This window comes from Eumetopias jubatus, unplaced genomic scaffold (genome assembly GCF_037043125.1).
Source record: "Eumetopias jubatus isolate StellerSeaLion01/CBP00866 unplaced genomic scaffold, mEumJub1_p1.0 scaffold_12, whole genome shotgun sequence".
Lineage (NCBI taxonomy): Eukaryota > Metazoa > Chordata > Mammalia > Carnivora > Otariidae > Eumetopias > Eumetopias jubatus.
In genome coordinates this window covers 1568399-1586789 of record NW_028274818.1, presented here as the reverse complement: position 1 = coordinate 1586789, position 18391 = coordinate 1568399, and the positions used below count along the sequence as shown (strand labels likewise).

General features: G+C 60.2%; 2 protein-coding genes across 9 annotated transcripts in view; one reads left to right on the top strand and one right to left on the bottom strand.

Annotated features, from left to right (window-relative positions):
• The window catches only part of GON4L (gon-4 like), a 66234-nt gene extending 51928 nt beyond the window's left edge, over nt 1–14306 (top strand). For 5 of the 6 annotated variants that reach the window (XM_028090057.2, XM_028090053.2, XM_028090054.2 and 2 more), the window contains 13 exons: nt 2888–3004; nt 3385–5055; nt 5670–5925; nt 6517–6701; nt 7584–7781; nt 8897–9040; nt 9558–9701; nt 9804–9923; nt 10997–11110; nt 11563–11773; nt 12212–12842; nt 12933–13035; nt 13371–14306. In XM_028090057.2, the coding sequence (XP_027945858.2) occupies nt 2888–3004; nt 3385–5055; nt 5670–5925; nt 6517–6701; nt 7584–7781; nt 8897–9040; nt 9558–9701; nt 9804–9923; nt 10997–11110; nt 11563–11773; nt 12212–12842; nt 12933–13035; nt 13371–13520 (4044 nt within the window). In that variant the 3' untranslated portion in view covers nt 13521–14306. The remainder of the gene's footprint in view (nt 1–2887; nt 3005–3384; nt 5056–5669; nt 5926–6516; nt 6702–7583; nt 7782–8896; nt 9041–9557; nt 9702–9803; nt 9924–10996; nt 11111–11562; nt 11774–12211; nt 12843–12932; nt 13036–13370) is intronic. The other variant, XM_028090055.2, reaches the window with a different exon arrangement.
• MSTO1 (misato mitochondrial distribution and morphology regulator 1) lies at nt 13841–17888 on the bottom strand. 3 transcript variants are annotated; one of them, XM_028090060.2, is made up of 14 exons: nt 17759–17888; nt 17528–17663; nt 17052–17121; nt 16881–16956; nt 16551–16605; nt 16325–16463; nt 16035–16152; nt 15827–15961; nt 15566–15718; nt 15134–15265; nt 14879–15060; nt 14566–14670; nt 14372–14484; nt 13841–14109 (listed from the first exon to the last, which is right to left on the bottom strand). In XM_028090060.2, exons 1-14 carry the CDS (start codon nt 17840–17842, stop codon nt 13895–13897), a joined length of 1713 nt encoding a protein of 570 aa, XP_027945861.1. In that variant the 5' UTR covers nt 17843–17888; the 3' UTR covers nt 13841–13894. The 3 variants fall into 3 exon arrangements, with proteins under 3 accessions (XP_027945861.1, XP_027945863.1, XP_027945862.1); XM_028090062.2 differs by having other exon boundaries at nt 13841–14133; nt 14405–14484; XM_028090061.2 differs by having other exon boundaries at nt 16325–16412.
• Between the last annotated feature and the right edge of the window lie 503 nt (nt 17889–18391).

Here is an 18391-nt window from a genome sequence, read left to right as displayed (position 1 = left end):
AGATGTGTAGATTTAAACTGGCCGTATTCCCAGTGTTCACCACTGCGTGAACAGGACCATTGTCACTGTGCGACATAAGGTCTTACTGTTGGAAGAAACGGGGAAGGCTGCATAAGACCTTTCTGTCTTATTTCTGCAACTTCTTATGAATCTAATTATTTAAAATAAAAAGTTTTTTTAAAAAGTCTAAAAATATATCCCTTTTCTACTCTCCACCTTCAGTGGGTTAGAAATAATTTTTATTAGAAAGTTTTAAGGGACTTGCTCCATTTTCTTCTCGTTCCTAGTGCTGCCTCTTTAGATTTGATGCCTTGAACCTGTGTGACCTGTGCCCCCCGCCCCAGCGGCATGTAGGGTTTTTCCTTTTCTCCAGCGTTTTGGGGTTTTATGCTGCTGCGGATGCCTCACTGTGGGTCCAGTGTCATTAATCCTGAAAGGACTGGGCACCCCCCCCCCGCCCCCACAACGCGTGCTGTCCCCCGGGCGGTACCCCCGGCCTCCCAGTGGTCTTCTCTTTACCCAACACTTTGATCTTTTGTTGTACTTTCTGGGGTGTTACTTCAGCTTTTTCTTCTGACCTTTCTGCTGAGGTAGCTCTTTATTTCTTCGGCTATATTTTTAATTTCCAATAGCTTTTTTACATTCTTTGAATATTCTTTAATGGTGAGCGGCAGAGGGAGTGTGGGAAGCAGGGGAGGACGAAGGCTGGACTTGTCCCCTTGTCTCCTCCCACGGCGCCTGGCGGCCTCTGTCCAGCTGCTCGGCTCAGGAGAGGCTGCCCGCAGCTATGGCCGGCGGGGTGGGGTTTGGGGCGTCACTGCCTCTTCAACAGCTTCTGCTTGCCCTCCTCATCTTTACCTGTTCCCACTTCCAGCTTTACCCGCACTTCTAGAGGTTTCTGTTGTCTCACCCTGTGGCTGGCCTTTGACATCCGTCTCGTCGGCCCTCAACTTCTCTCCATGTGACATTCGGCTTTCTTCATTGTCCTACGTGTCTCCACTCATCCATCTGCTTTTTAGTTTTGAAAATTTTGTTGCTTTCATCTTTCATTCTCTCTCCTTATAGGCTTTTACCTTAAAGCAATTCCCTTGTTTTCTTGGGGTTTGAAGAGGGAACAAAGCCAAATGGATGTGTTTAATCTGTTTTTAACAGTGCGTTTCTCCTTCACGCTTTAAGCTCTGTAAGTGTGGACGGTATCCCTGCAAAGATCTGTTCCTTCCCTGTTGGGTGATGCACGGGCTGCTTTCGTGGCCTCCTTCTGTGTCGCTGTCCGGTTGGGACTGTGGCGCCTTCGCTCCTGCTCTCAGCCAGCTGCTCCTTCCCCAGCTCCTCTTGCCCGCTCCTCCCACACGTCCACGTTCCACAGGAGACTCGCAGCGTGTCGGGGTGCCCTGTCTCCTCATGGTCCTCAAGTCTGTGTCCTTGGTCCGGATTCTCCCGAGCGCCAGCCATTGCCAGTTCTTCCCCGGGCTGCCTCGTTGACTCCTCAGTCTGAGCTCTGTTCCTTTGAACCTTCCGCCTGTGGCTGCCGGCACCCTCCCCTCCCGCAGCTCCCCCTGCTGTGGTCTGTCTCTGGGACCTTGCGGTCTGGCTCTTGTCTCAGTGCACGAAGCTGCAGGTTGTCCTTGGCCCCCCAGCTTGACCACTGCCATATGCCGGGCTGTCCCCAGCCCTCCGTGTTCTTACCCTGCTTCCTACCCTGATGCCCATGCCCTTGGCGCCGGCCCATGACGGCTGCAGTAATGCCCTTGTTTTCTAACCAGCGTTCCTAATTCTGGCTCCTTCCCGTTGCTGCCGTGGCCACCTCCAGATGACTTCCGGGTGCAGCTCACACTGTTTGGCATGGCCGGAAGGCCCCCCCGCCTTACCTCCGACTTGTCTCCGGAAGTCTCTTCACATGCCTTTGTTGTAGCCAGACCAGCCTCTGTGGTTCCTTCGTCACGTTCGTGATTTGGGACAAGAAGGGTGTCTGCCCCTCCCTGCCTCCCTCGGCCAACTCTGTGCCGTCGAGATTCATCTGTAGTGTTGTAGCTGCTCCAGAATTGTCTTTGTTGTTCAAGTGTGACGTGTGTGTCATTTTTGTGGGTGCATCTCTGTACTTCCTCACAGAGCATTGCATGGGTTTGGCTCACTGTCCTGTGAGTCTGTGGGCTCCCCGGGAGCAGGAAGGGCTTTTCGCACTTGTCCGCTTGGCCTCTAGCGGGCGCTCGGCAGATGTGGATTGGATGGATGCTTGTCACTGTTTTGATTCCTGTTAATTTTTTTTAAGATTTTATTTATTTATTTGACAGAGAGAGACACAGCGAGAGCGGGAGCACAAGCAGGGGGAGTGGGAGAGGGAGAAGCAGGCTTCCCGCGGAGCCTGGAGCTGGGAGGGAGCAGGGAGCCCGACGCGGGGTTTGATCCCAGGACCCCGGGATCATGACCTGAGCTGAAGGCAGACGCTTAGCGACTGAGCCACCCAGGCGCCCCTGATTCCTGTTAATTTACTCTTAAAACTGCTTCAGTCTCTTCTTTCCCTTCCCCCCTGATGTCCTTTGCACCATTACTTCCTCAGTAGGAAGCTTCCGTGGGTCGTGGCTGAGGGTTAAGGCGCTGCGTGTAGGAGCAGATCCGAAGGATGGGCTCCGAGATCTTCTGCTTCCTTTTCTCTGTGACCTAAAGTTCTCCCTGTCTGATGATCGCGAGTGTTGCAGAATTGTCATTAGGATTGAGAACTTAGTGTAATTTGAAATGCAGAGCATGTAGCATGTGCTGGTTATGGTCATGTGTGTACCGGGGGGGGGGCGGGGGGCGTCGCAGACTGCCGCACACTCAGTTCCCCAGTCCAACAGAGGGCAGTGTTTCTGGAGAGAACGTAACTCGTGTGTCATTTCTTCACGCTCAGTTTTATAAGAAGACCAAACAGTTGCCCGTCTTGGTGAAATGCTGTGAAGAGATCCAGCCCCATCAGTGGAAGCCACCTGTCGAGAGGGAAGAGCACCGGCTTCCGTTCTGGTTAAAGGTACGGCTTTCCTCCCCGGGGCGTGTGGGCGGCGGCAGGGTGGGGGGCGGGGGTTACTTTATGCCCCGGGCGGAGCCAGAGCCGGAGCTGGAGCTGGTGCCGTAGCGCGGGCTCAGCGGGTGCTCCTCCTTCCCCCTCCTCTCCTGCTGCTGCCCCTTTCCCCACGTGACTCTGCTACCTCTGAGAAATTGTGGCAAAATGATACGGCGTTTCTAGAGCATATAATTAGGATGTAGTCTTTAGAAATTGGATATCCTGCAAGAAAATTCCTTGAAAAGATTTTTTGAGACTGTCCTGGAAAGGCCCCTAAAGTCTCGGAAGCCCCGTTCTTCTCTCCAGGTTCTGACACGTGTTGGATCAGTGTGTTCTTGTTCTCATAGGCCAGTCTGCCGTCCATCCAGGAGGAACTGTGGCGCATAGCGGACGGCGCCAGAGGGGTAGGAAGTGTGACTGGAACCGCTGAGGGCAGCTTAGAGCCAGGCCTGGGAAAAGGCAGCTCGGAATTGGGCAGTGAAACTCTGTACCCACTGCTGTTGCCCAAGGGTGTAGTCCTGAAACTGAAGCCAGTGGCCAACTGTTTCTCCAGGAAGGCCTGGAGACAGAAGCGGCCATCAGTCCTGAAGCCCTTGCTGATCAGACCCAGCCCCTCTGTCCAGCCCAGCTCCACCTCTGGGAAAACACCAGCTAGGTCAGCTCTGTCCGAAGCCCCTCCAAGCAAAATGGTGGTCCGCATTCCTCGTGCGATCCAGCCAGCCGCTGTCTTGCAGACGGGGCCCGGCGTCCCTCCGCTGGGGGTCACGGCGGGGGACAGTTGTGAGTCTCCGGCCGCACTGCCTCCCGCAGCCCCCGAGGCCAGGACCAGCTTCCCTCTGTCTGAGCCCCAGACCCTGCTCTCCTCTGCCCCTGTGCCCAAGGTCATGCTGCCCTCGCTCGCCCCTTCCAAGTTTCGAAAGCCGTGTGCGAAGCCAAGAGCCTCCAAGAGAAAGGGGGCCGCGGCCTCTCTCCGTCTGGAGCCCGCCTCCCTCCTCCACCCGCTCCCCGTCATCTTCACCGTGCCCGCCGCCGCGGTGAAGGTTGTCAGCCTCGGCAGCGGCTGCAACGTGATCCAGCCCGTCAGCGCGGCCGTGGCCCAGACTCCGCAGGCCATCCCCATCACCACCCTCCTGGTGAACCCCACCTCCTTCCCCTGCCCACTGAGCCAGCCCCTGGTGGCCTCCTCTCTCCCACCCCTGATTGTTTCCAGCAACTCTGTGAGCCTTCCTGTTCCCTCCGCCCCTGAAGACAAGGCCCAAGTGAATGTGGACATTGCTTGTCCTTTGGTTGAAGGGAAAAATGCCTCCCAAGGCCTAGAACCCAAATTAGAACCCCAGGAACTATCTCCTCTCTGTGCTCCCGTCTTCCCCAAAGAGGAGCACAGCCCAGGGCCCCCAGCAGCAGATCATGTGTGCCGGGAAGAGCAGCCAGAGAACAGTGCCTGTGGCTGGGCTCTGGTGAAGGCCGAGGATGGGAGGCAGGCCCTGGAGCCGCTGCCTCCAGGGGACTTGCAGGAAATGGTCAAGATGGAAGCTCAGGACCCCGGGGAGGATGACCCCAGGGGGTCCCCAGGGCGGGCCACCTGTGAAGACCGCAGAGAGCAACGCTCTGTGGGGCCGGACGCCGGCTTCCCAGGTGAGGGGCCGAGCGGTCCTAGCGAGCTAAGGAGACAGCCGGCCTTCCAGCAGGACGACGACAGAAGTGAGCTGGCTAGAACCTCGTCAGCTTCTCGGGGACCTCGGGATGAGGGAGACTCCGGAGATGTGAGCAGAGGATCTCCCAAGACGGCTGCTCCCTGCGCCGACCCTGAAGTGCGCAGCAGCCCCCCAGGCAAGTCTGAGGACCTGGCCAGCGCCGTCGGCCGGGCGCCGGGGATCCCAGCTGGGCCGGAAGCTGGGGGCGAGAAGGACGGGCCAGAGGAGGAGGAAGAGGAGGACTTTGACGACCTGACCCAAGATGAGGAGGATGAGATGTCCTCAGCCTCTGAGGAGTCTGTGCTCTCGGTCCCGGAACTCCAGGTGAGAGCTGGGGAATATTCTCCGGTGTTCTGTGGCCTCAGTAATTTGCTTGATTTGTTGACAGGTCACCTGCTTGCTTGCTGCACTTAGTCCTCCTGTCATTTTTTTTTTTTTTTTGAGATTTTATTTATTTATTTGAGAGAGACAGCATGAGAAGGGGGAGGGTCAGAGGGAGGAGCAGACTCCCCGCTGAGCAGGGAGCCCGATGCGGGACTCGATCCCGGGACTCCGGGATCATGACCTGAGCCGAAGGCAGTCGCTCAACCAACTGAGCCACCCAGGCGCCCTCCTCCTGTCATTTTATTTGACTTTTGAATACCGTGTGGCACAGTTTGGGGGCGGGAGGTTGAGGCGGGAGGGGAGGAAAAGGTGAACTTTTCCTTGGGTGTTATGTGTGACTCAGTCACTAAAGCGTTAGATTGAGTCACCTGTGCGCAATTGAAATGCCTAAACGTGTAGATCGTAAGTGTGGACCCCAGCAAAGGAAAACGGTCTTCCTGGTATAAAACGCACCTTCCCCCACCTGCTGCTGGGCTGGCAGCCCCGCTCTCCCTGCGCCGCTGGTTTGTGGGGAGCCGGCGCCAGCCCTGCGGATGCTTTCGGGGGCTTTGCAGGAAACGATGGAGAAGCTGACCTGGCTGGCCTCCGAGAGGCGCGCGGGCCAGGAGGGCGAGTCCGAGGACGAGAACTCCCAGGAGGAGAACTCTGAGCCTGAAGAAGAAGAGGAAGAAGAGGCAGAAGGAATGGAGAGCCTGCAGAAGGAGGACGAAATGACAGACGAAGCCGTTGGAGACCCTGCCGAGAAGCCGCCGGCCACCTTTGCCTCGCCCGGGACTGCCCTGGAAGCGGAGGCCAGCAGCGCCCCGCCAGGTGAGTGGCGAGCCTGGTGTGCGGGGCGGGTCTCAGCCAGCCTCCTCTCTGAGTGCTGTGCCGAACGGCTGGTCCGAAAACCAGGTGTGAGATTTCAGAGGACGTCCTCTGGGGGCCCCCCTGCACGCTGCCCTCCCCCAAACATGTTTGCCTGGAGCCTTTGCAGAGAAGCGTGCTCAGACATTTCAGATGTGACTCTTACCAGCTACTAGGTTTGCATTAGGTTCACGCGAGTGTTTATGCTGGTTCTCAATCCATCTGTCACGTGCGTGGCTAAGAGCCACGTTGATTTGCGGTTCCTCACCGAGACCTAGTGCGTGAGAGCCCGGCGTGAGCCCATGCTCCTGCTCCGGACTCCCGTTGGCTATGTGCAGCAGCTGAGGGCCTCCTCTCACCCCGGGGGTGCGACTGTGCCGGCGCTGTGGGGGGCTGGCCTGCCACGCCATCGTGCCTTCCTGCCACGTTCCTGCCAGCTGCTCCTGAGGCCATCCCAGACAGCCAGCGGGATTTGGGTGGGCTGGGTGCGGGTGGCCGAAGGGAGGAGTAGGGTTGTGGGGCCCGAACAACCGTCTTTCTTGCGTGTTTTCCCAGGAGAGAGCGGCCGAGCTGCTGGGAAGGGCCGGGGCAGTCAGCGAGTTCGCAGCAAGCGGGGAAGCCGGGCCCGGGCCAGCAAGGACACGTCCAAGCTGCTGCTGCTGTATGACGAGGACATTCTCGAGCGGGACCCCCTCAGGGAGCAGAAGGATTTGGCCTTTGCTCAGGCTTACCTGACCAGGGTAGGCAGGGACTGCTTCCCGCTACTGCCCGTCCCCCCAAACGCGGCCGCTTCTCCTTTCCAGGGACCGGTGTTGAAAACAGAGTCTGATTTTCCAGCCGCACAGCCACCTCGCAAGCCTCTGCCTTTGCTCTCTCCTGGAATTGCCCTCAGATCTGTGAGAGAGACAGGACCCAGGCTTCCGTCGTCCACGGCTTGTTGTGAATCCCTGAGCATCACCTCTCCGTTGTTCAGAAAGCAGGGAAAGGTGGCGCCGCCATCATCAGTGAGAGGGGTGACTTCGCAGGGTTGGCTAAAGCGGGCGTTTCCCGAGCCCTCGGCAGGAGAAGAAAGACCGTTGGTGCACTGGCCAGAGAGTGGACTCCGGGAAGTGCCCTGGTCTTCGGAGAGCTGACCCCACTGTGCCTGGCAGCTGCCCTTGGCATGCAGCCATCTGGTTCCTTTATCCCCCCGGCGGTTCGGCCTGCTAGCAGTGATGGTCATGCCTTTTGGTCTGCTGACAGTTTACCAGCGTTCCTAACGTATGCGTGGTTCCCCCCGCGGTACCATGTGGAACTGCGTGTGCGGAGCGCTCCTTGTCTATCTCAGTGAGGGGCTGAGATCAGGAGGGAGAGGCTAGAGCCGTGGGCTGGAGACAATGCTCGCTTGGTTTTGTAGGGAGGGCTGTGGCCCCTGGAGAATGAAGGCGTTTTAGAGGCCGGCCAGGCAGGGAAGGGGCGGTGGTGCCTGACTCACTGCTCCATGTCTTCCGTGAGCAGATCTCAGGAGCCATTGGAGGAGTACGCTCCACAGGGTGGTTCTGGGGCTCTGTGTGGGGACTCCTCCTCCTCCTCGATCCATATGGCTCTTCCCTGTCCTGATGGCGGAACGTCTTCCCGTGTAGGTACGAGAAGCACTGCAGCATATCCCTGGCAAGTATGAGGACTTCCTGCAGGTCATCTATGAGTTCGAGTCCAGCACTCAGAGGCAGACAGCTGTGGATCTCTACAGAAGCCTGCAGGTTCTGCTCCAGGACTGGCCTCAGCTGCTGAAGGATTTCGCTGCTTTCCTGCTGCCCGAGCAGGCTCTGGCCTGTGGATTAGTGAGTGGACGCGTGAACGCCACACCCGGGGGGGCTGCTGGGTCCGGGGACAGGGGACCTGCGTAGAACTGGCTAACGCCATCCTTGTCTCTCGGCGACCCCCGGTCAGATGGCCCTGCCTTGGCCCAGGGTGATCAGCGCCCCCTTGTTTTCAAGGGGTGGTCTTCCCAACCCCTTTTCTCCCATTTTCTTTGTATGTGCAATGAGGGGTTGTACCCTCGGTCACCAGTGAAGACCATGGGTGAATCACACACCCTTTGCTCCTCCCTGTTGTAAAACAGGTGTTCGTTCCAGCAGATACTTATTGTGTGTGTCCAGTGCATCGTCAGGCAGGGTTCCGGTCCTAGGAATATAGTAATTACAAAAGAACGATGTCCTTGCCCTCATGGAGTGTCATTCTCTTGGGGAAAGTCAGATGATAAAACAGTAAAATATATATATAGTAAATGTATATAAGGATTACAGTACATATGAACAGTAAAATGTGTATAATGCTTTTGAGCGCTAATGCCTTGTGGCCAAGTACATCGGGAAGGGGGTCTAGAGAGCTGCAGGGGGCATGGGTGGGGGTGGGGCCTTGCAGTTTTATTTCGTACACGGTGGTCAGGGATGGCCACTGCAGAAGGTGACATTCGAAATGTTGGCCAGTAAGTGTCTACATGTGAGGGCTTAGTCCCAGGTGTTCAGGAGAGGGAGACCCAGGAGTGAAGGGTGGAGTGAGTTCTTCTGGTCGGCTTGAGGCAGGCCCGGGGTCCCGGGGTCCTGGGGGGGACGCACACCCGCACATGCTCTCTCCCCGTGGGAGGAGCAGCATGGGTGCGAGCACTCTGGAGATGGAGACGAGCTGCGGCGTCTGAGGTCACAGCCTGTGAGACAGCCAGCAGCTTGACATTCACACGCCCCCGGACGCTTGCCGTCCCGTCCGAGACTCTTGGGTTGGTTGCCTTTGCAGCCCAAGGTGCGTAGATGCCGGGGCCTTAGGCACCGTCTGGCGGCTATAAACGGGGTCCCCGTCGCCCCCGCTCCCGGGCCCGATGCTCGCTCCGTGGGCGTAGCGCCGTCCGGTCCGCGCTCGCTGCGCCCGTGACGCTCTTGCTTTCTTTCCACCGGGGTAGTTTGAGGAACAGCAGGCGTTTGAGAAGAGCCGCAAGTTTCTTCGGCAGCTGGAGATTTGCTTTGCAGAGAACCCCTCGCACCACCAGAAGATCATCAGGGTCCTCCAGAGCTGTGCGGACTGCCTGCCCCAGGAGATCACGGAGGTGCTCTTCCCTGTCCTGCTGGCACCCGGGCCCGTTCTCTTGCTTCTGGGGTTCTTGGACTTCCGGAGGGGATGAAGAAGGCGAGGACTTTTGTCGGCTTTCCTGAAGCATAAACCCCTGGAACAGGGGGTGCTTGTCCCCTGAAACCAGAGCCTGACTGAACTCAGAGGCTCAGGGTTGCCATCAGTGCCTGGAAGGGAAGTTCAGGGAAGGAGGTGATGGGGCCTGGGGGGGACCCGTCTCCTCGCCGTGCTCGGGTTGCTGCCGGCACTGGAGATCAGGAGGCCGGGGTGCAGGGTGTGGTCATCAGGGATCAGACGTGTTATTAATCCCCCTCCAGTGTAGGCATGCGAGCAGGGAGGGGATGCTGAAGAAGTCTTAGCGGTCAAGGAGAGCTTTCCTTGGCTGTCCCTCAGTGGACAAGGAGGGTAGACCTTGGGGGCGAATGGGACTGGTTTGGGACGGCAGCCTGGAGAGACCCTGGACGCTTCATCCTTCCCCCGACCACTCTCCCCAGCTCAAGACGCAGATGTGGCAGCTTCTGAAGGGCCATGACCACCTGCAGGACGAGTTCTCCGTCTTCTTTGATCACCTGCGCCCAGCAGCCAGCCGGATGGGGGACTTTGAAGAGATCAACTGGACGGAGGAGAAGGAGTACGAGGTACCGGCTCCGAGGCTGCAGTGGGCTTGGGAAGGGGGCAGGCCACGCGTCGGAGGGGTGCCTGCCCAGGGTCTGCGCTGAGGGGCCCCTGCTCCTCCCCAGTTTGACGGCTTTGAAGAAGTGGCACTGCCTGATGTGGAGGAGGAAGAGGAGCCCCCCAAGATACCCACGGCCTCCAAGAGCAAAAGAAGAAAAGAGATTGGGGTCCAAAATCATGACAAGGTACCCCAGGTTGTAGGGTGTCACCCGCTTGCCATAAAGCAGGCCTTGAGTTTTCTGCATGTTTCTCTGGCTGGTGCGGTGCACGGCCTCTGGGGCCCCAGGCGGTCGGGTCAGGCTGCAGAGCCCCCCGGGGGTCGGCGGGGAGGTGCCGAGGAGGCTCCCCCACAGCCGCCCCATTACAACGATGCTTCCCCCTCGGCTCTCTGGCTTGGAGTGGTTTCCCTTGCCCTTGGGTCTCGATTCCTTCCTTTCTGTTTGCGTGAAGAGGTAGAACTGAGCATCCCCACTTAGCAGTACCGGTAACGGCTAACGCTCAGCTGTGTGACGACAGATGTGTACCTCTCGGAGGTGGTGCACCCGGGTCGTTCCCTCACTTCCTTCCACGGCAGGGCCATGAACAGATGGCTCTTGTTTGCATTTGACCGAAGAGGAAAGGGACGTGCAGCTCGAGGCTGGTGCCGGGGCCTCGTGTCTCCTAAGTGGCAGTGCTGGGGTGCGGACCCCGGCGGCCTGGAGTCTGCTCAGACTCACTGCCCTCCGCCACTCGCCCAGGAGGAGTGTGTTTTCCTCTTCCTTCGGCAAAACTGCTTCTTAGCAGCGGGATGACCTAGGGCAACTTACTGAATCTGTGTCAGCCTCTTTGTCGTTTGGGGGGGTAATAACGGTACTGGCATCTGGGGTCCCTGAACAGAGAGTGTCCCTGAGGGGGCCTCCCTGTGCACAAAGCAAGCCCCCCGCCCCGAAGGGGTCGGCGGAGGGGGCAGAGCCCCAGGTACAGGGACGCGGGAGCCAAGGTGGTCGGTCATCCCAGGACTTTGCCTCCGATTGTATCTGACTTCAGTATTGAAACATCTGGGCAGCTGGGCTAGGTCAGTCCTCTGGGTCGTTGCAGGGTCGTGGCAGGGCACTCCAGCGGGCTGTGGTTGAGTCCCCCCAGGCCATGGGAAGAGCTGCAGTGCCGCCAAGGAGAAAGGGTGCTGGTCAGGGCGGCTTGCTCGGGTGGCCTGCAGCCCGCGTGTTCTCTGGGCATCACGCACCCTAGCTGGCCACTAACCAAGCCCAGTGTTTCCTAGGAGACTGAGTGGCCAGATGGAGCCAAGGACTGTGCCTGCTCCTGCCACGAAGGAGGCCCTGACTCCAGGCTGAAGAAGAGCAAGAGAAGAAGCTGCGGCCACTGTGGCAGCAGGGTGAGCAGGGGCGGGGGGGACCGCGTGGGGGGCCGGGCGCCGTAGCTGCCTCACCGCGCTGGGCTGTCTGCTATATCCCCGTCACGCAGTGTGAGTGTGCGTGCGCCAAACAGAATCCCGTACAAGTATGTGATGGATTTTGCTTTTTGAAGATAATCCTGTGGGTAAGGAAGGCTTTTGAAATTGGAACAATCTGTACCACTTCAAATATTTCTGATTTCTTTTTTTCTTCTCTTATGAAATACACAGACCCTAAAAGTAATGCCGGTTCTCTAGGGTAGGGTTGGCTGGCAGCAAAAATAAAGAGTTGTTGGTTCGAGGAGCGGGAGAAGCAGACTTTAAAATTGTCAGTTGGCCTGCTGATCATCGTGGCCGGGCTGCTTCCTGTGCTCAGGCCCCTAAAACAAAGGCCGTGTGAGGATACCCTTGACCAAGAAGGCCGTTACCTGCAGGTCTGTGACAGCAAGTCCTACAAGAGCAAGGAGCCCCAGGAGTTGGCGGGCAGCAGTCCCCACCGGGAGGCCAGCCCTGGGCCCGGTGCTAAGGAAGCCGGGCAGGGTAAGGACCTGCAGGAGGAGGAGGCCCCCGAGGAGCGTGAAAGCACAGAGGCAGCTCAGGAGCAGCCTGGCGGGAGCGCTGGCAGCAGGGGGACGCCTCTTCCCCGTGAGTGCTCTGCCTCCCAGCCCCGCCTCGGTCCCTGTTCCCACCTCATTCTAACATACTTCCAGCGAGAACGGCTCCGAGCCAACGCCCTGCCCATTAGGTTACTCAAGTAATAGGAAGTCCTGTGTCTGGCCTTTGCTTTGCTGTGGCCTCTGCCCTCTGGCCGAATTGGGAGTGCTGCCGCCCACATGATGCGTACTCTCTTCCCCTGCCCTCCCGAGCCCCGTGATCTGCACCCCGAGGACTCGGCCACCCTGGGCCATGGCAGTGGGACCTTGTAGCGCTGTATAAGCGACCACGGGCCCCATCCTCGCCTCGGTCCTTGAGGTTGGGGCTCTGTCAGCGGTAACCAGCCTGCATGGCCCTGCGGCAGCTCGGGGTTCTAGGTGCATCTTGACCCTGTCCATACCCTCAGATCTTTACTTTCCTCCTAAGCAGGATTGGCAGTGGGGAGCACTCCGCTCTCCCCTCAGGAAGTGACTCTTGCAGACCAGCTCGTCCTGGATGACCCACGGCCCTGCTCGCCGGAGACCCCTCGGCTTCCCTCCAGTACTGGGGCCATGCTCTGCACTGGGGGGAGAAGCCAGGCTGGGCAGGAGGTCCTCTCCTGCCCTCAGGCATCCCCCAGACTTCGGAAGGAGAGGGAGGAGCAGGAGGCAGTGGGTGAGCCAGAGGCTTCCATGCCGGCCTGGGAGGCTTCGGAAACGGAGAAATGGCCTGGAACTGTTGAGGAAACGGGACTCAGGAAGGAAGCAGGGGGCTCAAGGACCAGAGACGTGGGGAGAACACAGGTATCTGAGAGATCAGATACTCCAGAGAGCTGGTTGTTGGCAGGCAGAGCTGCCGTGAAGACAGGAAACAGAATGTCCCCTGTCCGTGAATCTCCTTCGTCAAGAATTGACATCTCAGAGACTTCTTCCAAAGCCCCTAGGGGAGGTCTGGCTAAGGACAGTGGAAGCCAGGGCAAGGGTCCAGCGGGAGAGCTGCACCCGAAGGCCACAGAAGCTACGGTCTGTGCCAACAACAGCAAGGTCAGCTCCACTGGGGAGAAGGTGGTCCTGTGGACAAGGTAGGTAGGGGTGGACGACGTGTGTGTGTAAAATTCGTGGAACACATCCATGTTCCTAACGTGGGACTCATCGTGCTGTGTGGTTTCCAGGGAAGCTGACCGCGTGATTCTCACCATGTGCCAGGAGCGAGGAGCACAGCCCCAGACGTTCAGCAGCATCTCCCAGCAGCTGGGAAATAAGACCCCCGCCGAGGTAAGTGGCTTCAGCCCTGCTAGAGCCTCAAGCCCCAGGGAAGCCGAGGAAGGGACAGGGTGGCCAAGCGAGAGACGAGCCCCAAGGGCCCAGAGGAGGGGCTTGACTCATCAGGGCACATGGCAGTGGTTCTAGAAGAGCAAGGGCACGGGGTTTCGAGGTAGAAGTCCCAGAGGTTCGATTCTAGTTTGTTTTTAGGGCCAAACCTGAAGCCTCGTCAGTTCCCTCATCTGTGAGGGCGCAACCCTCGCCACCTTACTGCGTGGAGCGGACGGGATTGCGCCCGTCGGTGTACCGTGCTCAGTGTGTGTGGGAGTCGCACCTTCTCGCCCTAGGTCTCCCGCCGTTTCCGAGAACTCGTGCAGCTCTTCCACACGGCCTGCGAGGCCAGCTCCGAGGACGAGGAGGACGCAACCAGTACGAGCAACACAGACCAGCTGTCAGACCGCGGGGACCTTCCGTCTGAGGAGGAGACGGACGGGTGACTGGGCGCGCGCCTGTCGTCTGCGCCTCCTGCCCCCGCCGGCCCCCCGAGGGAGGGCGCCTGTACTGTGCCGGGGCGCAGAGCCGCGGGGGCTGAGGGCAGGGACAGAGGCAGACCGGTGGCTGGGCAGCTGTGCCCGCGTAGGCGTCGCTCAAGGTCTTCAGAAGCTACGTGTGCTCGGCCCGGGGCGGGGGCGGGGGGGGGGCTCCTTTCCCCCCCTTGGTCCCACGGCGTGTATTTATTGTTGAGACCTGACCTGACCACGGCGTTTGTAAACGTAGCACACGCCCGTGCTGGTGTCGCCAGTCCCAGAACACTGAGTCCTGCACCCACGGTGTTTATTGTAAAGCAGCGCTTTCCTTTGCTTGGAACACCTCAGTCCGCGAGGCCGTCCCCGCCCTGGTAGCACTGGGCCAGGCTGCCCAGCTCCTGCAGCGCCTCCTCCACGTCCCCCTGCTCCACCCCAGCGTCCATGAAGCTGGCCCAGCGCCGCACGTCCAGTTTGCCGAGGTCTCTGGCCAAGTCTCCCAGGGCCCGGCCCAAAGTGGAAGAGGAGCAGAGGGCCCCAAGCACTGGGATGCTCTCCACGGCTGTGGGGGGACAGAAAGGGGAGCCTGCCTCGGGCTCTGCTGCCGACGGGGAAGTCCGGGTCTGCGGCAGACCTGGCTGGGGCGTGAACCCCGTGAATCCTGTGTGCTGTCCCCTTGGCAGACCCGTGCTCCAGAGGAAGCCACTTCCCTCAGTGGCTTCAGTGGCCTCAGTGAATAAAGGGACTTTTACCTGTGGACTTCCATGCCTCCCTCTGGCCACACATACAGTGCAAGCTCTCGTGTCCCTTCGCCACCCACGTACCTGCCCCCGATGGCGGGCCATCCAGAAGCAAACCGTGCCGGCCGAGGCTTGGGGAAAAGAGGCAGGGGTACGGAGGAGCCACCTTGCAGGGCGCCAGCAGCAGGTGGGCGGAGCTGGGGGGTGAGAGCAGCAGCTGAGCGCGAAGAAGGTGAGCGAAGTGGGGTGTGGGCGGGGACAGCCGGCCTCCCACTGACCTCCTGGCTCTAGGCTGCTGCTGCTGCAAGTACTGGGCCAAAACGTCCTCCCCCGTGTCGCACGCGTGGAGCGGTGAAGGCAGACGTGTCCCTGGGGCGAGCCGGCTGCCGGAACAGAGCCAAAACCACCTTTAGTCTGCCGCAGTGTGGATACGGAGCTGGGAGTCTTGGGTTCCCAGGCCATCGGCCGAAGCGGGGTGCTGAGGGTCTCTCTCCCTCTCTCTCAACGTGGGGCAGGGGGAGGAAGAGGCGGTGCTCTTCGGGGGGTGCGGCCGAGCTCTGACCGGGGCTCCGAGGAGCCGCCCGCCCTCACCTGGTGAGGCATGCTTTGTCTAGACCCCTCAGCACCACTGACTGGGCGAAGCGCGCTCCAGAAGGACGCCCGCATGCGGACAGCGGGGTCCACGCCGTGGCCCCTCCGAGCTGCGCCAGGGCATCAGGGAGGCACTGGCCTGGTACCAAGGGAAAGGGGATGGCTGCCGCCGCCGTCGCCACCTGAAGGTGAGGGAGAGGTCAAGTACCCGAGCGGCCGCTCGGTGCTGGCCCAACCCCTCACAAGGCTCCACACCTTTTTCCCAGAGGAGTTCAGCATATCGGCCAGATGAACCATGGAAACTGGTGAGGAACGCCGGCGGTAAGGAACCGTGACTGTGTCCAGGGCTGTAGCCAGGATGGCGGCACAGTGGAAGGGCAGAGTGGCCTGCAAAGAGGGTATCAACAAGGGCACTCAGCGTCTTGGGTCTGGAGAGCAGAGCATGCGGGCAGAAAGCACCCGGGCCTCTCTGCCATGGCAGAGGGGAGCGCCCCGGCCCCGGCCCCGGCCCCGGGCCCGCTTTGGGACAAAGCAGGGCTGTGCTTGGCCCGAGGCTGGGCAAGCGGAGGACAGTGTGCTGTGTCGTGGCTGAGTTCAAGCTGAGGCTTCGCGAAGAGGGCTGGCAGGTGAGGGCGGGGTGGGCGGGCGCTGCTCTACCCGCCACCTGAACAAGAGCCTGAGCCTTACGTCATAACGGAGGTGAGGGAAGGTGACCGGAGGCTCAGGCCGCAGTCCCAGGCTCCCGCCCAAGGACAAGGGGCAGACCAGGGAGCTGTGAGCAGACATGTGCACCAGGCCAAAAGCTGTGTTCAGCAGACGATAGATGTTTTTCTGGGGCTCCTGGGGAAAGAAGGGTAATTGGTTTTAAGCAACGTTCTCCCTGGGCTGTCATCCCCTCATTTTTCCCTCCCTGCCCCTGGGACTGCCTTTTCCCCAGGTTCTGCTCACCCCAAGACTGTAGGGACCAGGGAGAAGGCCCCAGGTTATTATTCCCCGCCCCGAATACTCGTCCCGTAGCAACTCTGTGGCCTTCGCGCCTACCCCAGAGAAGCCATTGTGCAGGTCACACAGGATCTGGAAACCCTGGAAGGAGGCGAGTGATGACAGAAAGGACGAGACAAAGCATCTGCCCGTGCCCCCCACGCCCTCCGGCTACCTGCAGGTAGTCACATTCCTCCACGAAGAAATGCAGTCTGTCCTCCAGCTCTTCCAGATACCTGGGCTCCTTCAGGAGACTCTCGCCTTGGCCAAAAGCCTCCAGGCGGCCTGCTTCCCTGCCATGTGTGAGCACAGTCCTGACTTGCAGGAACCCCGCCATTCATCCCCCCCTACCCCCTAGCCCAAGATCCTGTGTTCAGGGAGGGCAGGGAAGGTGGCCTTCCAGAGCCTTATTCAACATCGGTGGGGACCCAGGTCCTTGCTCCACAGCCTCTGCAGCCCCCATACCCATCATGGTTGTACTTCTGAATCATACAGATGCTCCGGGGATGGAGATGGACGCGCAGGAAATCTGACCAGACTCTGCTGCTGCTCTCTGTGGGGACAAGTGGTTTGGGGGCTGTAGCAGCGGTGAGTGGCGGGGGACCTGAAGGAAAAGCAAAGGAAAGGCACATTTCTTCGTGTTCCGGTTCTGCCCGGTTCCCCATCCCATAGTACCTGGTAGAAGTCTCACCTTTGCCATTGGGGATGGATTTGACCCTCCAGGTACCATCACTACTCAGCACTCCCTGGGAGGGATGAGAAACATCTGCATTTAGCTCCAGCCGGTCCAGAAGCAAAAGTTAATTTATCCTCCCTGATTTTGCTGGCCACAGCCTCCAGCCTCCTTTCATTCACGTAGTCACATTTCTTTAAGAAAAAGTGCGTTTTCCTAAAATGCCGTTCCAAGCTAATGTTTAAGATGATCAAAATCCTTTCTTTTCCTTTTTCTTTTCCCCTGGGCCCCAATGGGGGCAATCTAGTTACAGCGCTGGGTTTAAAAGCTTAGAGCAGAGGCCCTCACCTCTGCACTCAGAAGGTCCTGGAGATAAGGATTTGGGGGACAGAGTTCCTCCTTGTGTGTGGTGAGCTTTCCCTGCCTGAAAGAAGACAGAGGTTGGTTGACGACAGGCACGGTTTCACTGATGCTCGGGCTTCCTGCACACGTCCCCCCTCCTCTGAGGACCACAGATACCACGCTATCGCTGCATCTAGCTGTCTGTCCCCGTAGAGGCCACCTTCTTGTTTTAGGGAGCTCAGACTACCTGTACAAAAGAGAACGGGGGCTGTTAGGTCAAAGCCTAGCCCCTCCCCGCCTTCGGCTAATCTTCCTGGGGTCACCCGACAACCTGCTGCCACCCTCCCTCCAGCCCTCGGCTCTTCCAAGCTTTCTTGGACAGACAGGAGTTGGAAAAAGCCCTTGTCTAGGACAATCTGGGCACCACCCTTCCCTTCCCAGCTCAGCCATGAGCTGTGCGGCCCTCCGAGAGGGCCACGGTTCACCACCTCGCCGTCTCCAGGACCGAGGAGCCCGTCCCGGAGTCGGCTCGTGAGCGGAACAAGGCTGTGCCCTCCCGTGGCCAGCGGTGCCCGCGGCGGCTCCTCGCCGGTCCTGCAGCCTGGGGCGGGCGCGAGCCCCGCACGCCCGGGGGACCCCGGCCGCCGCCTCACCCTTCAGATCCATGAGGACGAGCCTGGGCGTGTAGGTGTCCTGGCCGGACGGCGTCCTGCCGGCCCGGTACAGGACGTCGGGACACAGCTCCCCCGGCGGCTCCCCGGCATCGGCCGCGTCGCACAGCGCAGCATCCTGGGGTGACGCAGAGAGGGGCCCGGCCTCAGCGGGGGCCGCAGGGTCGGGCCGGCAGCAGCGGCCCCTCGGGGGCAGCCGGCCGGAGGCCTCACCTGCTGGTTCCACCAGTGCGCTCCCACGAAACCTGCGAAGTGGCCCAACTGCAGCGTCAGCACCTCCCGGGCCCCACCCGCCATGCCGCTCGGCTCCGCTGGGTCGCGCAGCCGCGACCGGCCAACTCGCCGCTCGGGGCCGATTGGTTCGTAGCCCCGTGGGCGGGACCTCGTTCCCCGCGCTCTATTGGTGCGCCGACACATCCTTTCCCATCAGACGAGCGATTCGTCGGGGGTCGGAGGCCCCGCCCACACGCCGCGGCGCCGCCTGCGTGGGACGCGCTCGCTGGGGGCCGGGGCCCCGCGCGCCCGGAAGCAGCGGGGCGAGCCGTGGGGCCTCGCCGGGCCTGGCGGGCGGTTCCCGCGGGTGGCTCTGCGCGGTCTCGCCTCAGGGGCTGCTGCTGCTTGGCCGACGGCGCCCCAGGAGACACAGCCCTGGCCCGGAGCCTAGGCGCCCCTCTTCCCGCGCCGGGCACAGCCCTCCTGGCCTCCGACGGAGGACTCGCCGGGCCCCGTGTCGCCCTTCGGGAAGGAGGCGCCCTGCGCGGTCCTTGGCTCGACGTTGTCGGAGAGACTCTTCCCCACCCCTGCGTGGACTTGCAGCCCCTTCCGTGGCGCCGCGCGGGGACCCGC